The sequence below is a fragment of the Salmo trutta genome, chromosome 14 (assembly GCF_901001165.1).
Source record: "Salmo trutta chromosome 14, fSalTru1.1, whole genome shotgun sequence".
In the NCBI taxonomy this organism is placed as follows: Eukaryota; Metazoa; Chordata; class Actinopteri; order Salmoniformes; family Salmonidae; genus Salmo; species Salmo trutta.
In genome coordinates, this window is record NC_042970.1 from 25,809,275 (window position 1) to 25,837,002 (window position 27,728).

The following is a 27,728-nucleotide window of genomic DNA, read 5'->3' on the forward strand; positions in this document are numbered from 1 at the left end:
TATTTCACACTATGTTGAGATAAAAATGTGAGTATAATGCTTGTATGAATGTCAATCCTAACACATGTTCATGTCATTGTTACCAATCAACTGCATTATAGTTAAAATCGACTTTGATTACCACCACCGATTTCTGTATGCTACTGTAGCTATGCTAACCCGCTTATACAAACGGGAGTTAGCATTTAGCAGTCAAATCTTCTAAACCTGAAAAGGGACTTCTACATATTATGCAGCGAAAACAGCCAAATAAACTCAGCAAAAAAAGAAACGTCCTCTCACTGTCCACTGCATTTATTTTCAGCAAACTTAACATCTGTAAATATTTGTATTGACATAACAATATTCAACAACTGAGACATAAACTGAAGTTCCACAGACATGTGACTAACAGAAATTAAATAATGTGTCCCTGAACAAAAGGGGGGTCAAAATCAAAAGTAACAGTCAGTATCTGGTGTGGCCACCAGCTGCATAAAGCACTGCAGTGCATCTCCTCCTCATGGACTGCACCAGATTTGCCTGACATTCCTGTCTTGCAGGAAATCACGCACAGAACGAGCAGTATGGCTGGTGGCATTGTCATGCTGGAGGGTCATGTCAGGATGAGCCTGCAGGAAGTGTACAACATGAGGGAGGAGGATTTCATCCCTGTAATGTACAGCGTTGAGATTGCCTGCAATGACAACAAGCTCAGTCCGATGATGCACCGCCCCAGACCATGATGGCCCCAGTCCATGACGGCTCCAGACCACACCGCCCCAGACCATGATGGACCCTCCACGTCCAAATCGATCCCGCTCCAGAGTAGAGGCCACGGTGTAACACTCATTCCTTCGATGATAAACGCGAATCCGACCATCACTCCTGGTGAGACAAAACCGCGACTCGCCAGTGAAGAGCATTTTTTGCCTGTCCTGTCTGGTCCAGCGACGGTGGGTTTGTGCCCATAGGTGATATTGTTGCCGGTGATGTCTGGTGAGGAACTGCCTTACAACAGGCCTACAAGCCCTCAGTCCAGCCTCTCTCAGCCTATTGAGGACAGTCTGAGCACTGATGGAGGGATTGTGCGTTCCTGGTGTATCTCGGGCAGTTGTTGTTGCCATCCTGTACCTGTCCCGCAGGTGTGATGTTCGGATGTACCGATCCTGTGCAGGTGTTGTTGCATGTGGTCTGCCACTGCGAGGACGATCAGCTGTCCGCCCTTTCTCCCTGTAGCACTGTCTTAGGTGTCTCACAGTACGGACATTGCAATTTATTGCCCTGGCCACATCTGCAGTCCTCATGCCTCCTTGCAGCATGCCTAAGGCACGTCCATGCAGATGAGCAGGGACCCTGGGCATCTTTCTTTTGGTGTCTTTCAGAGTCAGTAGAAAGGCCTCTTAGTGTCCTAAGTTTTCATAACTGTGACCTAAATTGCCTACCGTCTGTAAGCTGTTAGTGTCTTAACGACCGTTCCACAGGTGCATGTTTATTAATTGTTTATGGTTCATTGAACAAGCATGGGAAACAGTGGTTAAACCCTTTACAATTAAGATCTATGAAGTTATTTGGATTTTTACAAATGATCTTTGAAAGACAGGGTTCTGAAAAAGGGACGTTTCTTTTTTTGCTGAGTTTATATCCAAATCGGACTTCAGTAACCACATTGTGGGCCTATTACAATACATAAATCATGACGGATTTGACGAGTATCCACTTTGATAGATCAGATTTCAATGTGCGCTAATCTGAACAATGGGATGGTCTGCGTTCCTGTCACGTCCTGATCTTAGTCAGATGTCATTTTCCATAGTAGAGTAGGTCAGGGCGTGACAGGGGGTGTTTTGGGTTGTTCTATGTTTTCTATTACTATGTTTAAGTTCTAGTTTTTCTATTTCTATGTTGGGATTGTTTGGGTTGATCTCTAATTGGAGGCAGCTGATCCTCGTTGCCTCTGATTAGAGATCATATTTAAGTAGGGATTTTTCTTCCTGGGTTTTGTGGGTAGTTGTTTTCTGTTTAGTGTATGTCACCTGACGGAACTGTTGTCGGTCGTTTTGTTGAAATATATTCATTAAAAGTTAAATATGAGCACTTCACACCTTGGTCTCCTTTAGATGACCCTCGTTACAGAACTACCCACCATGATTGGATCAAGCGGCGTGCCCGGGCAGAAATGGACACCTGGTCACATCAGGAGTGGATTGAGAGGATGGCTGGTGGCTGGTCCATAACCCAGTACGGCCGGTGCCTGCTTTGAGCACTCGGTCCTCAGTGCGTCTCCCCAGTCCGGTGAGACCGGGGGGCACACGGGTAGTTTGGCTGGGCCAGGACTGGGACCTGAGCCAATTCCCCATGCTTTTTGTGGTGAGCATGTGCCTGCCTCTCACACTCTCTCTCCAGTGCGCCTCCATAGCACCGTACGTCCTGTGCCTGCTCCTCGCGCTCTCCCTCCAGCGTGCCTCCAGAATCCAGTACGTCCTGTACCTGTTCTTCGCACTCTCCCTCCAGTGCGCATCCATAACCCAGTACGGCTGGTGCCTGCTTTGAGCACTCGGTCCTCAGTGCGTCTCCCCAGTCCGGTGAGACCGGTTCCTGCTCCTCGTACAAAGCCTCCAGTGATAATCGATGGTCCGACGCCTGTAGAGATGATCCATGACACTAAGCCTATTGTGATGATCCATGGCCTGGAGCCTGTAGGGATATTCCATGGCACGAAGCCTGAAGAGGTAATCCATGGCCCGGAACCTGAAGAAGTAATCCTTGGCAAAAAGCCTGGAGGGATTATAAATGGTCCGGAGCCTGTAGGGATAAACCATGGCACAAAGCCTGTAAGAAAAATCCATGGCCCGGCACCTGTAGAGATAATCCATGGTAAGAAGCCTCCAGTGATGATCCTTGGCGCGGAACCTGTAGAGATGATACATGGCATGGAGCCAGCAGCAACGGTCACTGGTACGGAACCTATTATGACGCCTCCCAGTCCGGAGCCTCCGGTGACGCTTTTCCATCCGGAGCCTCCAGTGACACTCTTCAGTTCAGAGCCTCCAGCTACGCTCCCCAGTCCGGAGCCTCCAGCTACGCTCCCCAGTCCGGAGCCTCCAGCTACGGTCCGCAGCCCGGAGCCTCCAGCTACGGTCCGCAGCCCGGAGCCTCCAGCTACGGTCCGCAGCCCGGAGCCTCCAGCTACGGTCCGCAGCCCGGAGCCTCCAGCTACGGTCCGCAGCCCGGAGCCTCCAGCTGCGGTCCGCAGCCCGGAGTCTTCAACGGCGGTCCCCAGTCTGGAGCCTCCAGCTACGGTCCGCAGCCCGGAGTCTTCAACGGCAGTCCGCAGCCCGGAGTCTTCAACGGCAGTCCGCAGCCCGGAGTCTTCAACGGCGGTCCCCAGTCTGGAGCCTCCAGCTACGGTCCGCAGCCCGGAGCCTCCAGCTACGGTCCGCAGCCCGGAGTCTTCAACGGCGGTCCCCAGTCTGGAGCCTCCAGCTACGGTCCGCAGCCCGGAGTCTTCAACGGCAGTCCGCAGCCCGGAGTCTTCAACGGCAGTCCGCAGCCCGGAGTCTTCAACGGCGGTCCCCAGTCTGGAGCCTCCAGCTACGGTCCGCAGCCCGGAGCCTCCAGCTACGGTCCGCAGCCCGGAGTCTTCAACTGCAGTCCGCAGCCCGGAGTCTTCAACGGCGGTCCCCAGTCTGGAGCCTCCAGCTACGGTCCGCAGCCCGGAGCCTCCAGCTACGGTCCGCAGCCCGGAGCCTCCAGCTACGGTCCGCAGCCCGGAGCCTCCAGCTACGGTCCGCAGCCCGGAGTCTTCAACGGCAGTCCGCAGCCCGGAGTCTTCAACGGCAGTCCGCAGCCCGGAGTCTTCAACGGCGGCGGCCTGCCGCCCGGAGTCTTCAACGGCGGTCCGCAGCCCGGAGTCTTCAACGGCGGCGGCCTGCAGCCCGGAGTCTTCAACGGCGGCGGCCTGCAGCCCGGAGTCTTCAACGGCGGCGGCCTGCAGCCCGGAGTCTTCAACGGCGGCGGCCTGCAGCCCGGAGTCTTCAACGGCGGTCGCCTGCAGCCCGGAGTCTTCAACGGCGGCGGCCTGCAGCCCGGAGTCTTCAACGGCGGCGGCCTGCAGCCCGGAGTCTTCAACGGCGGCGGCCTGCAGCCCAGAACCTCCAGCAATGATCTACAGTCCGGTTCCTTCGACGATGATCTACAGTCCGGTTCCTTCGACGATGATCTACAGTCCGGTTCCTTCGACGATGATCCACGGTCAGGTGGTAATAAAGCAGAAGGATCAGCGGGTGGAGCGGGGAGTACGCCCAGAACCGGCGCCACCTCCTATGCTGGAAGTTAATGTTATGTGGACTGCATTTGAGCCGCCATAGACTTTTGTCACCCTCCCTACCCTCCCTTTGTGTTTTGTGGTTGTTTTGTTGGGTTTTGATATGTTGCATTCGGAGTCTGCACCTTTGGGGGGGGGGGGGGGTACTGTCACATCCTGATCCTAGTAAGATGTAATTTTCTATAATAGAGTAGGTCAGGGCGTGACGGGGTGTTTTGGGTTGTACTATGTTTTCTATTTCTATGTTTAAGTTCTAGTTTTTCTATTTCTATGTTGGGATTGTTTGGGTTGATCTCTAATTGGAGGCAGCTGATCCTCGTTGCCTCTGATTAGAGATCATATTTAAGTAGGGGTTTTTCTTCCTGGGTTTTGTGGGTAGTTGTTTTCTGTTTAGTGTATGTCACCTGACGGAACTGTTGTCGGTCGTTTTGTTGTTTTCTTTAAATATATTCATTAAAAGTTAAATATGAGCACTTCACACGCCGCACCTTGGTCTCCTTTAGACGACCCTCGTTGCAGTTCCATTGACCCCTTAACTGCATCTATTGTTGAATAGTTTGTGCTTACTGGCTGGTGGTTACTGTGATATTTACTGTAAATTTGAACTGCGGACCAAGAATGCCATGTTGCCAGACACGACGAAAGTTAAGGCAAAGATTTAATGGAAATTGAAAAGTAGAATTCTGTTTTGCTCCTCAGACTCTCCTTCAAATCAAATCATATTTGTCACATGCGCCGAATACAACAGGTGTAGACCTTACAGTGAAATGCTTACTTTACAAGCCCTTAACCAACAATGCAGTTTTAAGAAAAATAAGTGTTAAGTAAAAAAATAGATAAGTAAAAAATAAAAAATTAAAGTAACAAGTAATTAAAGAGCAGCAGTAAAATAGCAGTAGTGAGGCTATATACCCGGTGTCACGGCTGTCGAAAGGAGCAGACCAAAGTGCAGCGTGGTTGTAGTTCCACATTTTATTAAATCCGTGAAACTTTGCAAAACATAAATAACTGAATTGACAAAAACAACAAACTGTGACGCAGAGAGAAACAAACACTACTCAAAATATAATAACCCACAAACCCCAGGAAGAAAAACCCCTACTTAAATATGATCTCCAATCAGAGACACTGAGGACCAGCTGCCTCCAGTTGGAGATCAACCCAAAAAAACAACATAGAAATTGAAACCTAGAACATAAACATAGAAATACAAAACCTAGAAAAACACAAAACACTCCCTGTCACGCCCTGACCTACTCTACTATAGAAAATTACATCTTACTAGGGTCAGGACTTGACACACGGGGTACTGGTACAGAGTCAATGTGCAGGGGCATCGGTTAGTCGAGGTAATTGAGGTAGTATGTACATGTAGGTAGAGTTAACGTGATTATGCATAGATAATAAACAGAGAGTGGCGGCAGTGTAAAAGGGAATACAGCCTAGGTAAAAATACTTTGAAGTACTAGTTTTTTGGAGTATCTGTATTTTTGACAACTTTAACTCCACTACATTTGTAAAGAAAATATGGACTTTTTACTCATACATATTCCCTGACACCCAAAAGTACATGTTTACATTTCGAATGCTCAGGGAGGACAGCAAAATGGTCAAATTCCCACTAGGGGCATCATTTCAGCTAAACCTAGGGTATAGCAAAGTGGATTTTATTTTATCAAATTGAAGCTCATTTACTGCATTTTTACAGAACTCCAAAATACAATTTGAAGAACAGCAAAAACCAGATAAATTCACTGCAGCCATTATCACTTTGAGTTGCTGTAGCTTCATTCACCTCAGTCAATATGGGACTTAACATTCTACAAAAACATGTTAAACAAGAATTAGCTGGTATGTGTCATGTCAAGTCAAACAGCAGTTACCTAGCCAACGCCATCTACTACAGCCATCTTTACCTCTGCACTATTCCCTGCATCTGCATCATGAGCTCTCCATAAAGCCAGCCAGCCATACAAACAGCCTTCCCTCCTGCTCCCAGGTATATGCATGGTCCTAAAGTCAGCCTTTTAATACTGCTGAACTGCATTTGCCTTTTAATCGGAATTGGAATGATTTCAGTGCCCTATTTCAAATTGTTGGTGGATCCCCAATTGATTTTACTTGACCCACCAAGGTAACTTGTTTTTGGGGGGACATAAAAAGGCTATAAAAACGCTAGCAAATCAGCTCTACAGTAAGTGATTTTAATTTCAGAAATTCCAAAGTATCCAAAGTATTCCCACACATAATAAAGACATATATGTGATCGTATGCAAATGCAAGCAAAGTTTGAAATCATATTTTTTTCGTCACATATTTTATCTGTTTGAGCTTCTTGCGGTCAATTTGCAGTCTATAAATTATTTTTTATTATGTTCTGGACCCTTGACCATCTGCTCAAGAAAAAAATTGACCTGCGACTGAATCTAGTTGATGATCCCTGAGCTAAGGTAATGGTGTCTGCTCAAATACTGTGTTCGTAAATTATGTCTGAGTGTTGGAGTGTGCCCCTGGCTGTCTGTAAATAAATTAAATAAACAAGAAAATGGTGTCTTCTGATTTGATGTATGGCATTTACTTTTACTTTTTACTTTTACTCAAGTATTACAATTGAGTACTTTTCCCACCACTGTACAATTAAAGCCAGATACTTTTTTACTTTTCCTCAAGTAGTGTTTTAATGGGTGACTCACTTTTACTTGAGTCATTTTCTATTAAGGTATCTTTACTTTTACTCAAGTATGACAATTGAGTATTATTTTTACATCCCTGCCCATGACAGGTGCAATGCTGGGATAAAGGCATGATGTTACATGTCATTGTAGCAGGCCTACTGTTCAGCCTAGGGTCTCTTGAGCCTGAGACATTTAGGAAATTTATTATTGAACTCTGACCTAATGTTAGCAGCAACTCATCTATCTTTCAGACACCAGAGTGATTAGAAAGTGGTCAAATATTGTATTTCTATCAGCTTTTGGTGGTGTAATTTGTGGGCCACTTCCCACCTCCTTATGTCTCAGAAGTTATGTCCCCAGGGGGGCATTGTTTGTCTCTGTGAGAGGGATAAGGTAGCTGTTGCAGGATTTGCTATTCATTAAGTTGTAAATTGCAGGTGCTTATTACCAAAGAAATATAAGAGGAATATAGAAAACACCCAATATTATGTAATATTGGAAATGTATGGAAATAGCCTATATTAGACAATGGTCTGCAAATCGCACATTTGGAGGATTGTAAATGGGCATACCATTTTTTTATAGGCTCTCAGTTTTTAAGACACTGTAGATAACGCCTGATGACACCCTGGATGTCGGATCGAGAGAGGTTAAGTAATATAAAGTGTTAGGTAATAGACAAAGTGGAGAATGTTCTCTATGAAGGCTGTCAAAATAGTGCACCCTTAGCGGAGTTGACAACAAACGGATGCATCCGGTTTTCAGGCATACATCCACTTCGACCAAGCTTCCTCTTCAGCAGGAAACCAGATGTGGGCCCTCCGTTCAGACGTATTTTTACGCCTGCTACGTTAGGTTAGAATAGAGTGCCAGATATAAAGCGCACTGAGCGCCTCATTCTTTTCTACAGGATACAGGGGAGCTGCGCGTAATATTAGATCATCACTCACAGTGTGTAGACTAGCGTGCAGGAGGGGATGAGGGAGGACAGAGGGGTTTACATGAGAGAACTGGATCAATAAACTGCTGCGGACCTTTTATATTTGACTGCAACAACTGAGTGACTATATGTCACATTGGTGCTGCGCATTTGCACACAAGCCCATGGAATACAGTCCTGTCGGACAGTTTGATGAGAAGTCACTGGTCCTGTAGCGCTCACCCATCACTGCCCCAAATTACGTTTCATAGAGGCTGCAATCGAGACCCGCAGTTGCCTGCCATGGGTGCTATTTTGGCTTTGATTCTGGCGACCTGTTTGAGCGGAGTTTGGGGATGCCAGTTGCCCCATGACTGGAGACCACAGACGGAGGCGTGCCGCGCGGAGCTCGCGGAGATTATCGTTTTCGCTAAGGTGCTTGCGCTGCACAAGGACTCATACAGTGTGTACAATTACTTGCCTTGGCAGTATGACACGGACCTCTTCTTCTCTGCCGAGATCGAGCTGCAATGCGACCAGGCGTGGGGCAGCATGCTGGAGGTCCCTGCTGGTTCCCGGTTCAATGTCACCGGGCTGGGATACTTCCCCTGTTACTCCTACAGCGCAGTGGAGAACAACTCTTACTATTTCTTTTTGAGGTAAGATACATTGACATCCTGGTGTTGGAGGTGCGTTTATCACTGTCAAGCAAGTGTGGCGGTTTTGTAAGTCAGAAATGACACAATCATAATTCAACAGAAAATTGGCATACAGTGATTTGGTTGTGTAATTGCCTGAACTTGTGTCTAGATACAATATAACCCTTACATTTCCTGCTGTTATTCATTTTTACAGTCACAATGAGAAACTTGTGTTTGATGAATACTTGGTGAAATAGAGTTGAGAGTGATGGTCTGGCCCCTAGGATTGTCTTTGGATGCAAACACGGCAGGAATAATAACCCAAACCTGCTGTTTGTGTGTCTGTGTGTGTGTGTGTGTGTGTGTATGATATGAAGCGTGTTCTATGGAGTAGCTAGATTGTGAGATAAAAAGCAACAGATTGAAAAGAGGATCAGGTACCAGTAGTTCTGAAGTTGCGCCTGTAATGATACAACAATGTCTATCATGGACAGATGCATGATGCACATTTGCACAGATGTCACACCTGTCACAGGTCCTAATGTGGGGGAAACAGATGGGGAGAGAGAGAGAGAGACTCAGCACAAGCACCACCAGTCAATTTGACCCCAACACGTTTGACCCAAAGTAAACTTTGTCTCACATATTATAGGTAAAACATCTGTGCTACTTTGTGATAGTTAAAATGCCTTACACAATTTACAGCATATCAGTAGATTTGTTTCCACAAAGGCAAGTTTCATAATGTGAGATGATTGACACCTTAATACTTATCTCCCTTGGTTTTAGAGTGGAACAACACATCAGTCTTTGAGAAAGTGCCCATGGCATTCCAGCTTCTATAATTACAGAGTCTGACAGTTCCCAACTGCTTAGGGGAGACCCTTAAAGCTGGAAGTTTAGGCTGAGGGTATTATCTCCACACCAACCACAGGCTGGCTGGGAAGTCGTTTGTATCCCAAACACAGAACAACCCTGATGAATGACACCAGGCCTTCTGTTCTGAGAGATGAACTTGTGCCGACAGGTTTAACATGTCTCATGTCCTGTGTTTCTTTCATTCTCAGCACCTAGAACAGATAAGTGCGCATTCAATCAAAGAGTATTTCAAAGGCATTCCAGTGTGGAGTATTCAGCTATTCCGTATGGAGGTTCACGGCCAAGTACAGTAATGACTGTGTGTTTACATAGTCAGGGGGAGAGTGTGTGTATATGTGTGTGTTGTGTTGATGAGTTGGATGGCCAGCAACATTTTTTATTGTTTTTTTTGAAGACCCCAGGTTCACAGGCACCCTGCTGCCAGTCAATACACACACACACACACACACACACACACACACACACACACACACACACACACACACAGACAGACAGACAGACAGACAGACAGACAGACAGACAGACAGACAGACAGACAGACAGACAGACAGACAGACAGACAGACAGACAGACAGACAGACAGACAGACAGACAGGCAGGCAGGCAGGCAGGCAGGCAGGCAGGCAGGCAGGCAGGCAGACAGACAGACAGACAGACAGACAGACAGACAGACAGACAGACAGACAGGAACTTGTGTGTTCTGTTTGAGAGGAAAGGTTGATGGTGTCACTATGTAGCCGTTCTCCATCACTGGGAAACCCATAAGGCTTTGAGGTTTTTGCTGATCTGAAAGTCTCCTCATCCTGAAACTACAAATCATAGGGATTAACCCTGCAATCAGCCAGGGGACCCTGGAAGGAAACAACCTAATAAGGATCACAATAAGACACAGACATACGGGTTCAAGGATTCAGTGTGCCACGAAAACTAGAATAAAAAATCCTACGTATACATGAAAGTGCTGTGTTAAACTGTCACTCAAAGTTACAGAAAAAGCCTATATTAGAATATGCCTCCTCTGATGCATCTCTGGACTACCTCCCTCCATTAGGATGCTGGGGTGGGGGGGGGTCTGTCGGAGCCCCTAGTGTTGCTCTGCAGCTTCTCAGCTAATCTCAGACCTCCGTCGTAAACATTTAACAGAGGTGTCTCCAGTTCCAGAAAGCATTGTTCTCGTTGTTCTGCAACGCTGGCTCTCTCAGGCGCTGAATCAGCAAGCTAGTGCTGAAAAGTTTCCATCAGAGTCTCCAGTGAGCTCCCATTTCCTGTTAAAGCCCCCCAAACGACACAGTCTGAAACAGCCTCCCCAATCAATCACGACTATGAGTGCTCAGGACAGGACAAAGGGGAGTTTAGTATATGAAGAAATGCAACAAGGAGTCTCCCACAGGACCGAAACTGTAGACTTGTTGATTGGTCTGCTTGTCTGTGCCAAATGTAGTCATCTCAATCCCATAACATTGTTGCTTGTCTGCTGTTAAACAAAGTGAAGGACAGATTATTATTCTTGGTGATTCTGTGAGTAGAATTTGTGGGTTAAGACTTTACAGTTCATGTCTCGGTTTTGACTTAACAGTTCATCACTTGCTTTCATCTAGCCAAATGGAGTGAAGGGATCATGACAGCCATTCATTCTGAACTCTCAAGGATGTCTCCACAAGTTCAGTCAATAAATCTCAATGCAGTGGTGGTGCTCTGGCGAGCTTTAAGCCTCAAGACACTCAGCTGCCTGCCCCTAGAGAGGGCTACTGTAATTTGGAAGAAGTCTCCTTCCCTATGTTTTAATTCCAAGAATCACCAATCTGAAAAGATAGAATAGGTGACAATACTGAGAACAATAAACAAGAGCTATAATCTCTCCATTGTGTTCAGTTCACGTATGTACTGTAAGCAGGACAAGAAAGGATGCTTGCTTGAAGAACTGAGAGACATAGCGTAGTGCTACTGGGGGAATTGACTCCAGGGTGTCTGCCTTAGTCTCCATTACCATGGAGAGGGCTTGGTATTTGGCTCAGGTATATTGCACATCCCAGCGGTTCCCCTTTTGTTTACTTCCTCCTTTGACTCTTTGGTGTGTGGCTGAACGTTGAACCAACCAGCCAGCTGGTTCCATTTTGACAGGGCAAAACTAACCAGTCAAACCGTCACCGAAATAGGAGAAGAAATAGGAGAAAGGCTGCATGGAAACATTAATTAAACCAACATGCTCTTGACTAAACAAGGTTAAGACAAGATGACAAGCTTTCCTAGGGAGGACCAGGTTTTTTGTGTAGAGGAATGGGAGAGAGAGGGAAGTGAGGTCTGTTTAAAGTTGGGGAATTTGAGAGTGGATGTGAAAAAGGGTCTGAGAACCAGCAGACGCGTACGCTCTCTGGAAGCCATTAGGGTTTGAAACACAGGATAATTCCTATAACTGCTGTCCCATTGACTGTACTGTATGCAGTCGATACCTTATGCTGAGAGTGTAATGAAGATAATACGTTGGTTTGGCAGAACTTTGACAATATAGCTGGCTAATACAGACACAGCATCCAGGATAGCTAAACCAGCATAGACATTTTTTTTCTAAAGATATCGTTTTTTTCTACAACCATTGACTGGGGAACTGTTTGGGAATGTATGCGTCAAGTGGTTAGGACATAATTATGTGTCTGCTAAGTGCCATGGAATTTGTAGAAGCTGAGAAGAAATTGAAACCAGTGGAAACATTGGCCGTTAAACTGCATTTACTAGTGCTGGTTGACATTACTGCGCCATCTGGGAGTATTTGGTTGGTTTATACATCGAGTTGTAATCCTATAGGGACCAAATGTCTCGATACTTACATGCTAGACTTGTGAAGTAGGGAAAACACTGGCCACAACCCTCAACATGCAACAGAGCAGAGAGAGACACCGAGTGAGAGAGGAAGGGATGGAGGGAGGGCAAGAATGATTGAGTGAGGGATGGAGGAAGGTAGAGAAAAAGAAAGAGGGACAAAACATACTGTTTATGAAATATATAAAACAATCCACAAAGCCATGCTTGTCAGGATGGGGAAGGATTCATGTCTCAGGAGCATGGAATTAATTAAAACCAGTGCATCAGTTATTGTTTTGAGGAAGGTATTGGTTCCAGTGTCCCTCAAAATATGCAGTGAAATTAATTTCAAAGCCATTGAAATGAACACACATACAGCCATTATCAGTGGTCATGTCCATTGTGAGTATGTTCTTGTGTCTGTGCTAAATAGTCTGGTAATTAGAACCATGTGCATTTTTGGGGCCAACAGTACAACACAGAGTGTTATTCCCTCCGGATCCTTTCTCCCCATCCACATAATTCTCAGGGTTGACCTTGTGTTGCCCCTGCTTACATTCCAGTGCCGCAAGAGTTCAACATTATCAACATTATGAGTGACCCCCACTGTAGGGACAAAACATCAGGCTGTCTGGGTCAGACAAAAACATACACTGTAAAAAATTACTCTTTGGATCAACCAAAAAACATTTCAAGTTGCAACCTATTTCTTTCAAAGCTCAACTTACTTTTCCCCTTTGGTAAAACCTAATAAATAACCTAAATCCAAACTAATATTTTATGTAAATACAACCAATTTTTTCATATTGTTCCAAGTAGATTTTTCCATTTGATATTACCTATACAAATTGGGTTACAAACAATTAAATACATTTCCTGTATCAATAAATTCAGTTGGTTCAATAACATGAAATCATTACATATCACATTCTTTCTGTAGACTTTCACATTTATTTACTTCAATAGTGTAATCAAATGGTAACTAGCTTACCAATGAAAACTTTAACAAGCTCTTTAGTATCATTGCAAGCATCATTACAGATTCAGTGCTGGCAGTGCACATGTTCTACTTTGTGTCATGTCGTTACTATCATTACATGTGAAGACTTATTTTATCAAATCAATTCTCTATGTGTAATTATTATTACGTGATTAAACTAATCATGTAAACTTTAATCAACTAGGAAGTCGGGGCACCACGGGAAAATGTTTATAGTCTCTATTTCCCAAAGCGACTCTTCATGTAATGAGTGCGCTGAGAGTCGGGAAGCAAGTTCAGGGAGTGAGTGTTTTAATAAATAAAAGAACCAATGAACACAAAACATAAACAACGCACCGACATGAAAACAGAGTCAATAACACCTGAGGAAAGAACCAAGGGGAGTGACAGATATAGGGAAGATAATCAAGGAGGTGATGGAGTTCGGGTGAGTGTCATGAGGCGCAGGTACGCGAGACGATGGTGACAGGTGTGCAGGATAATCAGCAGCCTGATGACCTAGAGGCCGGAGAGGGACTACTTTACTTTGTAAAATTCTTCGTTATCTGCAGGAACCCTAGCATAAATTATGAATCTGCAACATACGTACAAATTGGCTTAATTATTTATTTACTAACTAACTAAATAATCACAGAAATACATAACAAACAAACACTAGATATTGGTTAATAACAATGATGGAAAAGTCCCTAGTGGGCTAAGCCGATATGACAGCTTGGTAGGCGAAAGGAAAGGGTTGGGACTGAGAAAGAGTGGGAAAGACTAAATGGATTCATTACACACAGTCTATAATTATATTAATTGAAATGCTAATCCTTTGCACATGAACGGCTGCTCATTCAAGAATAATTGCAATGTATATATATTTACGCCCGTATGTCGTTGTTGTCTTCTCTGTTGGAATCCTCCATCATCCTGTAGGGTTATTTAGAGTCTTTGGTTAACTTCCATTGAAGTCACAGTCTTTTTATGGTTGTAGATGGTTAGAATGTATACTTCAGAGTATCATTCAGAAATGTTGTCATAGAATAGATGCTTCGGGAGTTGTCAGTATTCTCGTTCTAGATTTAAATAATTTCTAGCTGCAGACTAGTAATTATACGTCTAAGATTTGCTCTTATTCTGTGGGGATCGATAATCTCAGAGTTTAACCATTTCCAGCCGTGTAGCCAATGCTCCACGTATAGTCTTGTCCTTTGGTAGAGTTGTAGTTTAAACCACTTCACACACCAGTGTCACCCAGCATGTTTTGGTCTTAGAAATTCAACCATTTGCAACCTCAGCTTACACCGGGGTTTTATACGTTTCAGTAGAAAAGGGCGGTTCCATGACGCCGACGTAATGTCTATGCTCACGTGGGAATGGCCACTGACTAGTTAACCTCTCTAGGGTAGGGGGCAGTATTTTCACATCCGGATAAAAAACGTACCCGATTTAATCTGGTTATTACTACTGCCCAGAAACTAGAATATGCATAAAATTGTTTGATTTGGATAGAAAACACCCTAAAGTTTCTAAAACTGTTTGAATGGTGTCTGTGAGTATAACAGAACTCATATGGCAGGCCAAAACCTGAGAAGATTCTGTACAGGAAGTGCCCTCTCTGACCATTTCTTGGCCTTCTATACCCTCTTTATTGAAAACAGAGGATCTCTGCTGTAACGTGACACTTTCTAAGGCTCCCATAGGCTCTCAGAAGGCGCCAGAACGTTGAATAATGACTTTGCAGTCCCAGGCTGAAAAACAGTAGCGCATTTGGATAGCGGTCGATCTGAGAACAATTAGACAGGGGTGCACGTGAAGAGGCCATTTTACATTTTCAGTCTTTGAACGAAAAAGACGTCTCCCGGTCAGAATATTATCGCTATTTTACGAGAAAAATCGCATAAAAATTTATTTTAAACAGCGTTTGACATGCTTCGAAGTACAGTAATGGAATATTTTGAAACAAATTTGTCACGACATGCGTCCGCGCGTCACCGTTCGGATAGTGTCTTGAACGCAAGAACAAAACAGAGGATATTTGAACATAACTATGGATTATTTTGAACCAAAACAACATTTGTGGATGAAGTAGAAGTCCTGGGAGTGCATTCTGACGAAGAACAGCAAAGGTAATCAAATTTTTCTTATAGTAAATCTGAGTTTGGTGAGTGCCAAACTTGGTGGGTGTCAAATTAGCTAGCCCGTGATGGCGAGCTATCTACTCAGAATATTGCAAAATGTGCTTTTGCCGAAAAGCTATTTTAAAATCTGACACCGCGATTGCATAAAGGAGTTCTGTATCTATAATTCTTAAAATAATTGTTATGTTTTTTGTGAACGTTTATCGTGAGTAATTTAGTAAATTCACCGGAAGTTTTCGGTATGTTTGCTAGTTCTGAACGTCACATGCGAATGTAAAAAGCTGGTTTTTGATATAAATATGAACTTGATTGAACAAAACATGCATGTATTGTATAACATAATGTCCTAGGAGTGTCATCTGATGAAGATCATCAAAGGTTAGTGCTGCATTTAGCTGTGGTTTTGGTTTTTGTGACATTATATGCTAGCTTGAAATATGGGTGTGTGATTATTTCTGGCTGGGTACTCTCCTGACATAATCTAATGTTTTGCTTTTGTTGTAAAGCCTTTTTGAAATCAAGCAATGTGGTTAGATAAAGGAGCGTCTTGTCTTTAAAATGGTGTAAAATAGTCATATGTTTGAGAAATTGAAGTAATAGCATTTTGAAGGTATTTGAATATCGCGCCACTCGATTCCACTGGCTGTTGAGTAGGTGGGAAGATTTCGTCCCACATACCCTAGAGAGGTTAATCTTTTTACAGTGAGGGAAAAAAGTATTTGATCCCCTGCTGATTTTGTACGTTTGCCCACTGACAAAGAAATCATCAGTCTATAATTTTAATGGTAGGTTTATTTGAACAGTGAGAGACAGAATAACAACAAAAAAAATCCAGAAAAACGCATGTAAAAAATGTTATAAATTGATTTGCATTTTAATGAGGGAAATAAGTATTTGACCCCCTCTCAATCAGAAAGATTTCTGGCTCCCAGGTGTCTTATACAGGTAACGAGCTGAGATTAGGAGCACACTCTTAAAGGGAGTGCTCCTAATCTCAGTTTGTTACCTGTATAAAAGACACCTGTGCACAGAAGCAATCAATCAATCAGATTCCAAACTCTCCACCATGGGAAAGATGAAAGAGCTCTCCAAGGATGTCAGGGACAAGATTGTAGACCTACACAAGGCTGGAATAGGCTACAAGACCATCGCCAAGCAGCTTGGTGAGAAGGTGACAACAGTTGGTGCGATTATTCGCAAATGGAAGAAACACAAAAGAACTGTCAATCTCCCTCGGCCTGGGGCCCCATGCAAGATCTCACCTCGTGGAGTTGCAATGATCATGAGAATGGTGAGGAATCAGCCCAGAACTACATGGGAGGATCTTGTCAATGATCTCAAGGCAGCTGGGACCATAGTCACCAAGAAAACAATTGGTTACACACTATGCCGTGATGGACTGAAATCCTGCAGCGCCCCCAAGGTCACCCTGCTCAAGAAAGCACATATACATGCCCGTCTGAAGTTTGCCAATGAACATCTGAATGATTCAGAGGACAACTGGGTGAAAGTGTTGTGGTCAGATGAGACCAAAATGGAGCTCTTTGGCATCAACTCAACTCGCCGTGTTTGGAGGAGGAGGAATGCTGCCTATGACCCCAAGAACACCATCCCCACCGTCAAACATGGAGGTGGAAACATTATGCTTTGGGGGTGTTTTTCTGCTAAGGGGACAGGACAACTTCACCACATCAAAGGGATGATGGATGGGGCAATGTACCGTCAAATCTTGGGTGAGAACCTCCTTCCCTCTGCCAGGGCATTGATAATGGGTCGTGGATGGGTATTCCAGCATGACAATGACCCAAAACACACAGCCAAGGCAACAAAGGAGTGGCTCAAGAAGAAGCACATTAAGGTCCTGGAGTGGCCTAGCCAGTCTCCAGACCTTAATCCCATAGAAAATCTGTGGAGGGAGCTGAAGGTTCGAGTTGCCAAACGTCAGCCTCGAAACCTTAATGACTTGGAGAAGATCTGCAAAGAGGAGTGGGACAAAATCCCTCCTGAGATGTGTGCAAACCTGGTGGCCAACTACAAGAAACGTCTGACCTCTGTGATTGCCAACAAGGGTTTTGCCACCAAGTGCTAATTCATGTTTTGCAGAGGGGTCAAATACTTATTTTCCTCATTAAAATGCAAATTAATTTATAAAATTTTTGACATGCGTTTTTCTAGATTTTTTGGGGTTATTCTGTCTCTCACTGTTCAAATAAACCTACAATTAAAATTATAGACTGATCGTTTCTTTGTCAGTGGGCAAACATACAACATTTACATTTACATTTAAGTCATTTAGCAGACGCTCTTATCCAGAGCGACTTACAAATTGGTGCATTCACCTATAATATCCAATAGAACAACCACTTTACAATAGTGCATCTAATCTTTTAAAGGGGGGGGGGGTTAGAAGGATTACTTTATCCTATCCCAGGTATTCCTTAAAGAGGTGGGGTTTCAGGTGTCTCCGGAAGGTGGTGGTTGACTCCGGTGTCCTGGCATCGTGAGGGAGCTTGTTCCACCATTGGGGTGCCAGAGCAGCGAACAGTTTTGATTGGGCTGAGCGGGAACTGTGCTTCCTCAGAGGTAGGGAGGCGAGCAGGCCAGAGGTGGATGAACGCAGTGCCCTTGTTTGGGTGTAGGGCCTGATCAGAGCCTGAAGGTATGGAGGTGCCGTTCCCCTCACAGCTCCGTAGGCAAGCACCATGGTCTTGTAGCGGATGCGAGCTTCAACTGGAAGCCAGTGGAGAGAGCGGAGGAGCGGGGTGACGTGAGAGAACTTGGGAAGGTTGAACACCAGACGGGCTGCGGCGTTCTGGATGAGTTGTAGGGGTTTGATGGCACAGGCAGGGAGCCCAGCCAATAGCGAGTTGCAGTAATCCAGACGGGAGATGACAAGTGCCTGGATTAGGACCTGCGCCGCTTCCTGTGTGAGGCAGGGTCGTACTCTGCGAATGTTGTAGAGCATGAACCTACAGGATCGGGTCACCGCCTTGATGTTAGTGGAGAACGACAGGGTGTTGTCCAGGATCACGCCAAGGTTCTTAGCACTCTGGGAGGAGGACACAAGGGAGTTGTCAACCGTGATGGCGAGATCATGGAACGGGCAGTCCTTCCCCGGGAGGAAGAGCAGCTCCGTCTTGCCGAGGTTCAGCTTGAGGTGGTGATCCGTCATCCACACTGATATGTCTGCCAGACATGCAGAGATGCGATTCGCCACCTGGTTGTCAGAAGGGGGAAAGGAGAAGATTAATTGTGTGTCGTCTGCATAGCAATGATAGGAGAGACCGTGTGAGGATATGACAGAGCCAAGTGACTTGGTGTATAGCGAGAATAGGAGAGGGCCTAGAACAGAGCCCTGGGGGACACCAGTGGTGAGAGCACGTGGTGCGGAGACAGATTCTCGCCACGCCACCTGGTAGGAGCGACCTGTCAGGTAGGACGCAATCCAAGCGTGGGCCGCGCCGGAGATGCCCAGCTCGGAGAGGGTGGAGAGGAGGATCTGATGGTTCACAGTATCAAAGGCAGCAGATAGGTCTAGAAGGATGAGAGCAGAGGAGAGAGAGTTAGCTTTAGCAGTGCGGAGAGCCTCCGTGACACAGAGAAGAGCAGTCTCAGTTGAATGCCCAGTCTTGAAACCTGACTGATTAGGATCAAGAAGGTCGTTCTGAGAGAGATAGCAGGAGAGCTGGCCAAGGACTGCACGTTCAAGATTTTTGGAGAGAAAAGAAAGAAGGGATACTGGTCTGTAGTTGTTGACATCGGAGGGATCGAGTGTAGGTTTTTTCAGAAGGGGTGCAACTCTCGCTCTCTTGAAGACGGAAGGGACGTAGCCAGCGGTCAAGGATGAGTTGATGAGCGAGGTGAGGTAGGGGAGAAGGTCTCCGGAAATGGTCTGGAGAAGAGAGGAGGGGATAGGGTCAAGTGGGCAGGTTGTTGGGCGGCCGGCCGTCACAAGACGCGAGATTTCATCTGAAGAGAGAGGGGAGAAAGAGGTCAAAGCACAGGGTAGGGCAGTGTGAGCAGGACCAGCGGTGTCGCTTGACTTAGCAAACGAGGATCGGATGTCGTCAACCTTCTTTTCAAAATGGTTGACGAAGTGATCCGCAGTGAGGGAGGAGGGGGGGAGGGGGAGGAGAATTCAGGAGGGAGGAGAAGGTAGCAAAAAGCTTCCTAGGGTTAGAGGCAGATGCTTGGAATTTAGAGTGGTAGAAAGTGGCTTTAGCAGCAGAGACAGAAGAGGAAAATGTAGAGAGGAGGGAGTGAAAGGATACCAGGTCCGCAGGGAGGCGAGTTTTCCTCCATTTTCCCTCACTGTATGAAAATCCATTCTGTCATTTTCCAAGGTTAACATCACATTACATCTTTTCAGAAATGGTTAAATATTTAATCACATATGTTTCACAATATTTAGATGTAAACCTGACAGCTGGGAAATGTACACTTTAAGAGATACCATTATGGGTGTTTCCTGTCCTTCATGAGATCACCAAATGAAACAACATAACTGTCCCTTAAGTGTCCACAGGCCATTCCCACATTCTCAAAAGTAGAACTATTGTTTAATTCTCCCATTTGGGGACTTAGGAGTTTGGCCAAGTGAAGTCTGTTGTTCTCTCTCTCTGAATACTGTATGATAGTTACTACCCGGTACTTATGGCCTGTCGTAAAGTCACAAACTGTGGGAAGAGGTCGCTAGAATCCTTCCCCCAGGGCACACCGTGACATTCACATAGAGAATACAACAGAACAGATTCATTTCAATGACATTCACTTTCACGGGTGTTCGAAAAGAACAGACTGAAAGCCACGCCCCCAATAAGCCACACCCCCAACTCTTCTGATAGGCTGCTGCTGCAGCATTGCTGCCACCGCTATGCAATGTGTATTTGCATGAGGTGTTGAAAACAATTTAGAAGCATTCATTCGATTAAAAAAATCACATTAATCTGTCAAATTCATTTTTTCATTTTTTTAAATTTTATTTCACCTTTATTTAACCAGGTAGGCCAGTTGAGAACAAGTTCTCATTTACAACTGCGACCTGGCCAAGATAAAGCAAAGCCGTGCAACAAAAACAACAACACAGAGATACACATTAAGAAACGTACAATAGAAAAGAAAAAAAATATATATTTTTTAATTTTTAATTTTCTTTTATTCCAGACAAATGAAATAGAATAGGTTGAATGAACCAAAACGTAATTTTAGATCATACCAATCAGTAAAAGCCATCCCGCTTTTTACAGTCTAGAGCTGACAACACACAAACACTCATGAGGTACCTTTTTATTTTGTATTTTTGTGCCATCCTCGATTTTCATTCATCCCCCCCAAAACCCCAAGTATGCAAACACGTATGCAGCCACTGACCGATGTTTTGATGGACAGAGAAACAATAAGCAAGCTTTTGATGTCCCACAAGGGAGATTAGATGGAGTCCAGATGTATGGACTGCCTGCTGTCGAGTCTCAACCTCCAAGCTAATACTTCCGCCTCAGTCTGACACACTTCTAATAGCTGGAGAAAATGTGACCCGGGTGGATTGAAGGTCCGTTCCAGTTTTACTCAAACAACATTAAAAATAACAGCTATAAAACTGTATAACCAGGCCATAGTATCTATGGACTCAAAGCTATTTTTTGGGTGGGGTCATGGAAGCTGTTGACTGAAGAAGATACTGTTAGGTGTTAGGTATACTGTTACGTGAGATACATTACTGGTTCAAGCGTCTGTCAGAGGTTGATTCTTTTTTAATCATTTGGATAACACAGCTGGATAACACAGCTGGATAACTCCTGAAAGTCAGATCCTTTCAAAATCATGTCATTCCAGCGCTGTTAACATTCTCCTGCCTTAAGAAACTATTAATGGAACAACACACTTCTCCTTCCTTCACCACTTATGGGCTTGATGATTGCTTTTCAACTCTGCAGGCCATTATGTAAACTGTTCTCTGTAATCGAGTAGCACAAACATAAATGGGAAATAAAGAATAACTTTTCCTCAGGCTTGCACTTGGAAAGCAACCAAAGCTCACAGTAAAGAAAGGAGCAATGCCCTTAACGAGAGGCAGACCAAACCAAATTTCCTGTTCATTTATGCCATGTTGTTGTATTAATATTTCTCTTGCCACCCTGAGATGTGATAACGGACTTCCTTCATTTCCATCCTGATGTGGTATGTGTGTGTGTGAGTGTTTCAAGTTTCAAGGATATGAGGTAAACAGAGTAGCAGCAGCTTGTATGTGAGTAGGTGTGCGTGTGTGTAGAGTCAGTATAAATGTATGTGCATATTATGTGTGAGTGAGCAAATGAGTGTTTGCGTGTGTTGGAGTGACAGTGTGTGTGAGTGTGTATGGCCCTGTGAGTGTGCATAGAGACAGTGAAAATATTGAAATAAAAGGTCAGTAAAGATACAAGGTAAACTCGGTCCGTGTAGCTATTTTGTTAGCTATGTATCAGTGGATGTGTGTGTGTGTGCAAGTGCGTTTGAATGTGTGCGATGTGTGTGTGCGCGCGTGTGAATGCATGTGGTTTGTGTGTGTGTTTTTGTGTGTGAAGGCAGATGTCTGCTGGGATAGGTTAGCAGTGACATGGTTCAACACCATAATTAATGAAAACAACAGAGGGGTAGAAAGGAAAAATAAGGGAGGAAGTTAGAGACATAGAAGGAATTGAGGAGAGTATGCCACTTTGTTTGGATGAGTTCAGATTTGAACATTCAATGTTTCGCCTGAAGGTTAATGTAATTGTGTTGCCAAATGCCTTTGTTATGCATAAGTGCTTTAGTGTAGCTGCTGAAGAAGTGTCATAATGTTGTACTGCAGGTGCTCTAACTGGGTGTTATGCAACAGGTATTCCCCTACTTGTCACATGATTGGAGGTTTTATTAGACAGATGTGGCCCAAGGCAGAGGCTTGAATCCAACCTTTTTATGCGAGCAAAGTACAGAACATTTTTCGGTAAGCTTTACAAATGTTGACAAAACAAAATACGCTAGACAAGGTGGGATCTTTTCGTGTCGATAATATTAATTATGTGAAAAATGTTGGTGGAATCACTTTTATGCGCAAATACTGATATAATAACCATCATATCAAAGTAAACTTGGAGTCACGCGATGACATGTTCTGTGGTCCTCCCACTCCTTCTCATCGGGAAAGCATGCAGTTTATTAGGTTACAGATTAAATAAATTATCAAGAACTTCACAGGGTGGTGAAAGTGCAAGGAGATGAGCTTGATGCGCCTTTCCAATAAATATCAAGGGTCTTATTCTGGTGACATGGTAATCAATGCTTGGCTGCCTTTGACAAATAAAAATAATCTTGTCTCCTTTGTCCATAATAGTATCTCATCATGTAGGCCATATGTGCTCTCTTGCATGTGCCAATACCAGAGTGAGCACACTCGCTATATAAAACAAAAGCTTTTGTGAAAAATTCATCAGTAGAGTTGAAAATGAGATAGAAACCCATTTAACTTGTACTTTTTATTTGGTACATGGGAATTTAACCGCGAAATGTATGTTATGTGCACTACGTCATCACGCACAGCCTTTGATGTAAACACATCTGGTGGGAAAATGTGCATATTGTTTCAATGCGGAATTTAGAATATTCGCAAGAAAATCTGTCACCAATTGGATGGAAACCTAGCTACTAAGGAGGATAAAATACATGTTATTTTAATCCTGCCTGACACCAACGGCAGCATCACACAAGCTGCCATACCTCAGTCTCAGAGCCATACTGTATGAGGGTTTTGTGTGTGTGTGTGTGTGTGTGTGTGTGTGTGTGTGTGTGTGTGTGTGTGTGTGTGTGTGTGTGTGTGTGTGTGTGTGTGTGTGTGTGTGTGTGTGTGTGTGTGTGTGTGTGTGTGTGTGTGTGTGGAATTCAAATGCAATGCATCTTAATCTCCTGTCTATCTGTGTTCCCCAGGATGGATGAGAACTACAGCATTATCCCCCACGGGGTTAACTTCCAAGACCCAATCTTCCCAGACACACCAGAGAACCACCGCATGTTCGCCAGCCTCTTCCAGTTCTCCAACTGCACGGCCGGAACCATGGTTCACAGCTACACCCCAGAATGGGAGGCTCAGGAGGACAGCCGGGTACGAATTCAACTAATCTATCACTCCGGTTTTTATGTGCCGTTGTTAAGAAAGTCAGCAACAGCAACTCCTAAACAGCAGCTCCTAAACCACCAAAGAGCAAGACTGGGAAAGAAAAACTGCCTAGGTTGGAAGAATCTCATCAAAACACATGCAGGAAACCTTTGACAGACACACTAATAGACAGCTGATAAATGTTCCTTGCTATTCCCCCTTAATCCATTTTGGTCCCTCCATGGCTGAGGTAGCATTCAGCGTACTATGTCCTAGCAAGTCTTCCATGATCACTTGCACTTGAGAGCCCAGTAAGGATTAACTAAAGGCCAGTGCTGCAGAGTATTGTATATTATGCCTAACCTACCCTTAACCCCCAATCAAGGAACTTTGCCTATGAAAGGAATCACAATAGGAGCCCCCACTTCACAGGGGATGGAATTGTATGCTATCCAGAAATCATTCTGCTAATGGTGGCTTGTGGTTAGGGCTAACCACAGTCTTCAAAGGTCCAGTGAGGAGAGGCTTGTAAGTGTAATATGTTCTTGGTGTCTGGGAGACCAGAATTATTTGGGTGGTGGATAGAGACCCTGCTCTGATCAGTAGTTGGTCCAGGCAGTCAGAATCCCCTTGGTTTGTGCTTGTCTTTCATGTGTGTCAATGCATGGTAGAGTATATTGGCTGTAGAGCAGGATGTGGGATGTGGCTGAGAGACAGGGAGCAGCAGGCTTTTTAACCATCTATGGGGTTTTCTACTATGAGCACAGAACTTACATTCATTAGACTGTACTGCCTGTACCTGAGCCTTTCATACCAATGTTATGGTAGGTGGGCAGCCATCGGTTTAGTGATGACTGTTTATATAGGTAGAAATTATTGGATCAGTTTCAAAGCCCTGTCTCGTGGTCAGCGGGACATTGTTGCTCATAAAATCCAAATTGAAGTAGTTTGAGGGAAAAGTCTGCCTCATACACATTGTAAAATACCTAAATGCTGATTAACATACCGATGAGTATGAAGTCTACACATTTCTGCTTAACATATCCATGGCTCAACTCAACATTTCAGTGTCAATTTGCAAGATCAACACTCGTGATCACGTCATAGTGTCATGCATAGTCCCTCAATAGTAACTAATAATCTGGCATTTCCACGTCTCTGGATTCCATTCATTGAACTCATGATTTACATCAGTCTTCTCTGTTTCCAATCATGTGCTGACTACACATAAAAGCCTTCTGTCTCTCTGACAGAATAAGAATGGGCTTATGTTTCCATTAATGACCACATCTCAGCTCAAATCTGTAATCAGAGGCAAAGCCAAGGTAATGCACAAAGTAATTTGTATGATTACACTCTTATTACTAAATATCTGAATGGATTGGCTAGGCCCACAGACTGGACTGCTGGACAGCATAACGCAGTCATATTCTGTCATCATGCCACACAGACATGACTGTGACTGTTGTGTAAGAGTGACAGTCTAGGGTCTTCACATGTAAAACTAATGATAATTACCCAACACACATACTGTCATGATTATAGTCGTAGATTTCCTGGGTTAGAATGAAATTATCATATGCCCACTGGGATACTCTTAACTGGGGCACGCAGCTGTTTTCCCTCAAAAACCCTGAAGATGTCCCTCTGCTAACGTGGGAAAATGTCCCAGTAAGACTGGAAATATATTTCTTACTAAAATTCTTACTGGATAAGTGTCAAAATGGCATGTTATGTCTATGTTTCTGTTGAGTCTAGGTCTCTACCATTATGACCACAGTGATAAATCTTCCATCTGCCACTTGAGATTAGTTTGTTGGTTTGGTTGTGTAAACAGTTGAATGTATTACTATTTTTAAAACTGGGTTGTCTGCCATGGGAAAGATATGATAGGGATAGTATTCAGACTTTGGAAGCAAGCACACCAACTCTGTAGCTGTGGTGCAGGTGTGGACCATACGTGGGAGATAGATGCTCAGATCACAGTCCAGATATATTCAAGACTCCAGACATGTTCAAGGGCAATTAAATAGGTATGTGTCCACAGTGGAGCTTGGTTTAGGAAACCATGGACTGTCCCATAACAATGGTAGGGAGATGTGGAGATAGGGACTTTACTATAGGTACCTCTGGTCTGAGTGAAACACATACCCAGTTAAAAAAAACAGCCCCACCACTCCATCCATCTAATTTTTCTACCTGGAATTTGTTGTTTAGGGTTATCTGCTGAGTGGCCTGGTTGGTCTTGAGGTAATGCTGCAGCCGCCGACACACATACTGTATCTACAGTGTCGGCATAGGTTTGAATCCGGCTTACTGCCCTTTCACACAACCTCTCTCTAGCTTTCCCCACGGCCATCCTTTCCCTCTATATGTCCAATAAAGTCAGAAAAGACCTTGAAAATATCTTTACAAAATGGTTACCTGCTGAGCCTCTACAACCTTTTCTGAGTCAATATCACTATCGCATTCTAACGCTCAGATTTTTTTTTTAAACATGACAATAACCTAAAAAAATGTAACATTAACATAATGAAAACAGTTCTGTAGGAGTGAGATTTGTGAAGTTGGCCTAATACATTAAATCAAATCAAATCAAATTGTATTTGTTACATGCGCCGAATACAACTGGTGTAGACTTTACCGTGAAATGCTTACTTACAAGCCCTTAACCAACAATGCAGTTCAAGAAATAGAGTTAAGAAAATATTTGCAAAATAAACTAAAGTAAAAAATTAAATAAAAAGCAACACAATAAAATAACAATAACAAGGCTACATATAGGTGGTACCAGTACAGAATCAATATGTGGGGATACAGGTTAGTCTAGGTAATTTGTAATTGTAGGTAGGGGTAAAGTGACTATGCATAGATAATAAACAGTGAGTAGCAGCAGTGTAAAAATAAAGGGAGGGGAGGGAGTGTCAATGTAAATAGTCCGGGTGGCCATTTGATGAATTGTTCAGCAGTCTTATGGCTTGGGGGTAGAAGCTGTTAAGGAGCCTTTTGTACCTCGACTTGGTGCTCCGGGACTGCTTGCCGTGCGGAAGCAGAGAGATCAGTCTATGACTTGGTGGGCTGGAGTCTTTGACAATTTTTTGGGCCTTCCTCCTGGATGGCAGGAAACTTGGCCTCAGTGATGTACTGGGCCGTACGCACAACCATCTGTAGAGTCTTACGGTCGGATGCCGAGCAGTTGCCATACCAGGCGGTGATGCAACCGGTCGATGGTGCAGCTGTAGAACATTTTGAGGATTTGGGGACCAATGCCAAAACTTTTCAGTCTCCTGAGGGGAAAAAGGTGTTGTCATGCCCTATTCACGGCTGGTTTAGTGTGTTTGGACCATGATAGTTTGTTGGTGATGTGAACACCACGGAACTTTAAACTCTTGACCAGCTCCACTACAGCCCCGTCGATGTGAATCGGGGCATTCTGGGCCCTCCTTTTCCTGTAGTCCACGATCAGCTCCTTTGTCTTGCTCATGTTGGGGGGGGGTGTTGTTGTCCTGGCATCACACTGCCAGGTCTCTGACCTCCTCCCTAGAGGCTGTCTCGTCGTTGTCGGTGATCAGGCCTACCACTGTTGTGTCGTCAGCAAACTTAATGATGGTGTTGGAGTCGTGCTTGGCCACGCAGTCATGGGTGAACAGGGAGTACAGGAGGGGACTAAGCACGCACACCTGAGGTTCCCCCATGTTGAGAATCAGTGTGGCGATGTGGTGTTGCCTACCCTTACCACCTGGGAGCGGCCCGTCAGGAAGTCCAGGCTCCAGTTGAAGAGGGAGGTGTTTAGTCCCAGGGTCCTTAGCTTAGTGATGAGCTTTGTGGGTACTATGGTGTTGAACACTGAGCTGTAGTCAATGAACAGCATTCTCACGTAGGTGTTCCTTTTGTCCAGGTGGGAAAGTGCAGTGTGGAGTGTCATTGAGATTGTATCATCTGTGGATCTGTTGGGGCGGTATGCGAATTGGAGTGGATCAAGGGTTTCTGGGATTATGGTATTGATGTGAGCCATGACCAGATTTCAAAGCACTTCATGGCTACCGACATGAGTGCTACCTGGTGGTAGTCATTTAGGCAGGTTACCTTCACTTTCTTGGGCACAGGGACAATGGTGGTCTGCTTGAAACAAGTAGGTATTGCAGACTCGGTCATGGAGAGGTTGAAAATGTCAGTGAAGACACTTGCCAGTTGGTCCACTTTCATGCGCTGAGTACACGTCCTGGTAATCCGTCTGGCCCCGCGGCCTTGTGAATGTTGCCCTGTTTAACCTGTT

General features: G+C 44.5%; 1 protein-coding gene across 1 annotated transcript in view; it reads left to right on the plus strand.

Moving 5' to 3' along the window:
- Nucleotides 1-7,815: 7,815 nt before the first annotated feature.
- Nucleotides 7,816-27,728, plus strand: part of LOC115207675 (coiled-coil domain-containing protein 3) — a 34,247-nt gene continuing 14,334 nt past the window's right edge. Inside the window, exons 1-2 of the mRNA XM_029775006.1 lie at nucleotides 7,816-8,559; nucleotides 23,284-23,458. Coding sequence (XP_029630866.1) covers nucleotides 8,114-8,559; nucleotides 23,284-23,458 — 621 coding nt within the window. The 5' untranslated portion in view covers nucleotides 7,816-8,113. The remainder of the gene's footprint in view (nucleotides 8,560-23,283; nucleotides 23,459-27,728) is intronic.